Source organism: Coregonus lavaretus, assembly GCF_964263955.1.
Source record: "Coregonus lavaretus genome assembly, chromosome: 23".
Classification (NCBI taxonomy): domain Eukaryota; kingdom Metazoa; phylum Chordata; class Actinopteri; order Salmoniformes; family Salmonidae; genus Coregonus; species Coregonus lavaretus.
In genome coordinates this window covers 1583136-1589135 of record NC_140010.1, presented here as the reverse complement: position 1 = coordinate 1589135, position 6000 = coordinate 1583136, and the positions used below count along the sequence as shown (strand labels likewise).

General features: G+C 45.2%; 1 protein-coding gene across 6 annotated transcripts in view; it reads left to right on the top strand.

Moving 5' to 3' along the window:
- The window catches only part of LOC311099109 (casein kinase I-like), a 59385-nt gene that overhangs the window by 11610 nt on the left and 41775 nt on the right, over window positions 1–6000 (top strand). For all 6 annotated transcript variants that reach the window (XM_084139744.1, XM_084139745.1, XM_084139743.1 and 3 more), the window contains exon 2: window positions 8–2390. In XM_084139744.1, the coding sequence (XP_083995870.1) occupies window positions 2154–2390 (237 nt within the window). In that variant the 5' untranslated portion in view covers window positions 8–2153. The remainder of the gene's footprint in view (window positions 1–7; window positions 2391–6000) is intronic.

The following is a 6000-nucleotide window of genomic DNA, read 5'->3' as shown; positions in this document are numbered from 1 at the left end:
CCCCCAGGTGAAGAGCTGTTGTGTTAGCCCGTCTCGGACCACTGCTCCACCAGGTGTATCATACCTCTGGGAATGACTGCACCTTCACAACCTCACCAGGAGGGGGCGCTGGAGGACGACGCCCACATCAATCACATAGCCAGGAGCTAGGAGCACCTTCATTCCTTTTAGCTAGGATAGGCTTCCTTCCTTTAGCTAGGATAGGCTTCCTTCCTTCCTATAGCTAGGATAGGCTTCCTTCCTATAGCTAGGATAGGCGTCCTTCCTTTAGCTAGGATAGGCGTCCTTCCTATAGCTAGGATAGGCGTCCTTCCTTTAGCTAGGATAGGCTTCCTTCCTTTAGCTAGGATAGGCTTCCTTCCTTCCTTTAGCTAGGATAGGCTTCCTTCCTTTAGCTAGGATAGGCTTCCTTCCTTTAGCTAGGATAGGCTTCCTTCCTTCCTTTAGCTAGGATAGGCTTCCTTCCTTCCTTTAGCTAGGATAGGCTTCCTTCCTATAGCTAGGATAGGCTTCCTTCCTTCCTTTAGCTAGGATAGGCTTCCTTCCTTCCTTTAGCTAGGATAGGCTTCCTTCCTTCCTTTAGCTAGGATAGGCTTCCTTCCTTCCTATAGCTAGGATAGGCGTCCTTCCTTCCTATAGCTAGGATAGGCTTCCTTCCTTTAGCTAGGATAGGCTTCCTTCCTTTAGCTAGGATAGGCTTCCTTCCTTTAGCTAGGATAGGCGTCCTTCCTTCCTATAGCTAGGATAGGCTTCCTTCCTTTAGCTAGGATAGGCTTCCTTCCTTTAGCTAGGATAGGCTTCCTTCCTTTAGCTAGGATAGGCTTCCTTCCTTTAGCTAGGATAGGCTTCCTTCCGTTAGCTAGGATAGGCTTCCTTCCTTTAGCTAGGATAGGCTTCCTTCCTTCCTTTAGCTAGGATAGGCTTCCTTCCTTTAGCTAGGATAGGCTTCCTTCCTTTAGCTAGGATAGGCTTCCTTCCTTTAGCTAGGATAGGCTTCCTTCCTTTAGCTAGGATAGGCTTCCTTCCTTTAGCTAGGATAGGCTTCCTTCCTTTAGCTAGGATAGGCTTCCTTCCTTTAGCTAGGATAGGCTTCCTTCCTTCCTATAGCTAGGATAGGCTTCCTTCCTTCCTTTAGCTAGGATAGGCTTCCTTCCTTCCTTTAGCTAGGATAGGCTTCCTGCCTTCCTATAGCTAGGATAGGCGTCCTTCCTTCCTATAGCTAGGATAGGCTTCCTTCCTTTAGCTAGGATAGGCTTCCTTCCTTCCTTTAGCTAGGATAGGCTTCCTTCCTTTAGCTAGGATAGGCTTCCTTCCTTCCTATAGCTAGGATAGGCTTCCTTCCTTTAGCTAGGATAGGCTTCCTTCCTTTAGCTAGGATAGGCTTCCTTCCTTTAGCTAGGATAGGCTTCCTTCCTTCCTATAGCTAGGATAGGCTTCCTTCCTTCCTATAGCTAGGATAGGCTTCCTTCCTTTAGCTAGGATAGGCTTCCTTCCTTCCTTTAGCTAGGATAGGCGTCTAGGATAGGCTTCCTTCCTTTAGCTAGGATAGGCTTCCTTCCTTTAGCTAGGATAGGCTTCCTTCCGTTAGCTAGGATAGGCTTCCTTCCTTTAGCTAGGATAGGCTTCCTTCCTTCCTTTAGCTAGGATAGGCTTCCTTCCTTTAGCTAGGATAGGCTTCCTTCCTTTAGCTAGGATAGGCTTCCTTCCTTTAGCTAGGATAGGCTTCCTTCCTTTAGCTAGGATAGGCTTCCTTCCTTTAGCTAGGATAGGCTCTCTTCATTCCTTAGTGTGAGCCTGCAAGTCCAGTCCTAGGTTGAGATGCAGCTTTGATGCTGGTGGTGATTGGAGCAGAGAGAGAGAGAGCCCCAAACCCACAGAAGAGGATGGTTCATCAGTTCACCTGATCTTTACGCTCTACCCTCACTGTTGCTAACTTGATTAGTAGTTATCAGCTCAACCGTTGAAGTCCGTAGGCCTCATAAAGAGTATATTCCCACTCACACATTCAGTACTAGCCCTGCGCTCTGTGGTGACCTGGTTCTCTCCACCTCTCCGTTCCCCTCACGCCCCCTCCGGTCCCGTGGATGTTTTGTCGGCTCTGAGGACTGCATGGCAGCGGAGTAATCGTGGAGAGGCCGGGGTACCACAAGCTTATGGACTTTGACAAGAGAGAAGGAGGCGGAGGAAAGGGGGAGGCAGAGGAAGGGAAGAGGATGTCGAAGACTGGAGGGAGCCGGTCGGGCCATGGCAGTCGCAGCTCGGGGAGCAACTCTGGGGTGCTCATGGTGGGCCCTAACTTCCGGGTCGGGAAGAAGATCGGCTGTGGGAACTTTGGAGAGCTTCGTCTGGGGAAGAACCTGTACACTAATGAATATGTAGCTATCAAACTGGTGAGTGGACCTAATTCTATAACATTATATGAACATGAGATTAAACGATAGACTATACATTAGTAGTAATATATAAACATGAGGTTAAACCAGACTATACATTAGTAATATGATATAAACATGAGGTTAAGCAGTAGACTAGGGGTCAACAATCTGCATTTTCAAAACACAGACCCTCCAAAAATCTGTCTTTTTAATAGATTTCACCTGTGTTCAAATTAAACACAGACAATAAATACATGGGTCCACTCAGTGTTCTAGAATGCAGGATAATACGGGTCAGTTCAAGAGCGTTAGTTCTTTACCCTATTTTTACATTTTAGTCATTTAGCAGACACTTATCCAGAGCGACTCATACTGGCCCCCCATGGGAATCGAACCCACAACCCTGGCGTTGCAAGCGCCATGCTCTACCAACTGAGCTACACGGGACCTATGTAATTATAATCTCAAACAATAATCATTAATCTGAACGATATCATAGCCGTAATATGTAGCCTAGCCTAGTCGACAGTGTTGATGAAATATGAACGCTATAAGTGCGTTGGAATAATGACACGCTTGCAACACGCGTCCAATTAATTAAATATTTATAGTATTCTGATATCATTCTTTCACATTCTTCATTGTAACCACAATGCAACAAATAATCCAACTCTGGTTCGAACTCCAGCCAACAAACTAGTGTGAAAACGGTCACATTGCAAACATTGTCAACATAAAATATGCGCACTTAGCTTATCTTACTTCCTCATCTCCCTCCCTCGGGTTGCTGTTTATTTTCTAATTTCACCACCCTGGCCAAAAGTGGTGCGTGACCCTAGCAAAGTCAACGTGTCGGGACTCCGGTGCCCCCCATTTGATATTGTCATTAGTGTCTCTAGGTGATCACTGCCTATGCAGGAGAGTTTCTTTTCAGTTCTTGCAACCTAATCCCCTTTTCAGCGGTAACGCTGGACACCAGGAGGGACCACAGCGTGAGCTGGGAACACATTCCAAGTGCCACTAACAGTGACTTCCGCCAAATACACCCTCCCCACAGAGCGAGAGAGAGAGAGTGGTTTGGAGGATGGATGAGATGTTTCTAATAATCACAGCGAGTCTATTTAAATATAACAAGTTACCTGCATTTTCAGAATGAGAAAAATAATAATTGGCGTTCTGTTTTTTGTTTTAAAAAACGCAGAATTCTGCATTAACGCGACCCCTGTGCACTAATTAATACGTGGTCATCAAACTGGTGAGTAAATGAGGTTACACGACCACACATTACACATCACCTTTTAAAGGCAGTCCTTAAAGGTCAGCTGCCCCTTAGAGCCAACTTCTATGGTTTTAAACGGAGTCAGAAATATTCATTCTAGTGTCAATTGACTACAAAGTGTAAATAGGATAATTTTGGTCATAAAGTCAGCCTCGTCCCACCCCACCCCCACAACGTTATTCCTCCTCTCTCCTACAGCGTCCATCACAATTACATGCACATGACCAATTATGCAAATTAGGTGATGACGTCATTTAGCGACGTTTAGGACAGCCAATAGCTGCCTTCCTTACTGAGGAGTTGGCAACACTGGACATGCCCACTTTTTTGCAAATTATACCCAATGCATAGTTGTTTTGCTAAACAACCAACCAGCCAGTCTATAAGACCTGACCACTGTATTTAATGACCCTTTTTCACTTGGTTAGTTTTATTCACCAATAGCCTTTCTCGTTCTGCAGTATGACATGGCAACGCTCTCAGTATAGTGATGCAGGTCTTTACATGGCAACGCTCTCAGTATAGTGATGCAGGTCTTTACATGGCAACGCTCTCAGTATAGTGATGCAGGTCTTTACATGGCAACGCTCTCAGTATAGTGATGCAGGTCTTTACATGGCAACGCTCTCAGTATAGTGATGCAGGTCTTTACATGGCAACGCTCTCAGTATAGTGATGCAGGTCTTTACATGGCAACGCTCTCAGTATAGTGATGCAGGTCTTTACATGTTGTATAATCGAGTGCTTTCCCCTACCAGCTCTTTCATTATTTGTAACTTTTATTTCTTATTATTTTGTATTGTATTCTTGGTGTGATTTCTTTTTTTTTTGTGGTATTCTTTCTTAAAACTGCATTGTTGGTTAAGGGCTTGTAAGTAAGTATTTCACTGTAAGGTCTACTACACCTGTTGTATTCGGCGCATGTGACAAATAAAATTTTATTTTGAAACCGCTCGAGTCGAACAAATTTGAATATAATTTCACAATTTCATATGTACAACATCTAAAGACCTGAGAGGCGTTTCTAAAAGGACGTTTTTGGGTGTTTTTGGAGCCTTCAGCCCTATTCAGACAGGACTTAGTATTAAACGTTGGTTATGTAATTATTACCCCTGCATGTGCATTATTCCAGAGGAAGATTCACAAGGGATTTGTTTTTCCAAATTGGCCCCTGTAGTTATGATAATTGTTTTATTACATTTAAATAGTCTTATGACGGAAGCCTGGAGGTTTTTAGCAGGTCCCCAGTGTCCGGTCTGGAGCGTCACAAGCTCTGCTGGTCGACTACTGCATAGCAACCTAGCGGTGACAAAAGCCCTGGTCTGCCCTGGAAAGCCTTTTTACAATTTTACATTTTAGTCATTTAGCAGACGCTCTTATCCAGAGCGACCTACAGGAGCAATTAGGGTTAAGTGAGCTCCTGAGTGGCGCAGTGGTCTAAGGCACTGCATCGCAGTGCTAACTGTGCCACTAGAGATCCTGGTTCGAATCCAGGCTCTGTCGCAGCTGGCCGCGACCGGGAGACTCATGGGCGGCGCACAATTGGCCCAGCGTCGTCCAGGGTAGGGGAGGGAATGGCCAGCAGGGATGTAGCTCAGTTGATAGAGCATGGCGTTTGCAACGCCAGGGTTGTGGGTTCGATTCCCATGGGGGGGCCAGTATAAAAAAAATGTATTAACTGTAAGTTGCTCTGGATAAGAGCGTCTGCTAAATGACTAAAATGTAAATGTAAGTGCCTTGCTCAAGGGCACATCGACAGATTTTTCACCTAGTCGGCTCGGGGATTAGAACCAACGACCTTTCGGTTACTGGCACAACGCTCTTAACCACTAAGCTACCGTATTTAAATAACTTTTTTTTTTTATAGCCGTTTTGGTCTCTAAAGTGAGTTTAGTATGTTCAAGTTCGATCCCCTCTGTGAATTATTTTAAAGTTCGCAACAAATCGAGATATTTAGGGTGCGTTCGTAAATTAACTCTGGAGTGCCAGTGTGCGTGCGCTATGGATGTTCTTAAATTCAGAGGGTTGGCAGATTGTCCGTAGATTCAGAGCGTTTCGCTCTCTGAGCATTTAGAGAGCACACTGGACGCTCTGGCCGAGGAGTAGGGTTGATCCAAGCGTTCTGACCTCACAACGGCGTCAAGCACCCAAGCTAACTGGCTAGCTTGCTAGCTACTTCCAGACACCTCAATCTGACCATTTTACTCGCCCTAGCAGAGTTGGTTAGGCTGTTTTCACGTTATCCAGAGCGTTGGTGACTGTAACTGTGCTGCTGGCAACAATTTAATTATGTTTTTTTTTGCGAATTTTTACTGACACTGGTCATATTTAACAGGTTTTGCGTGT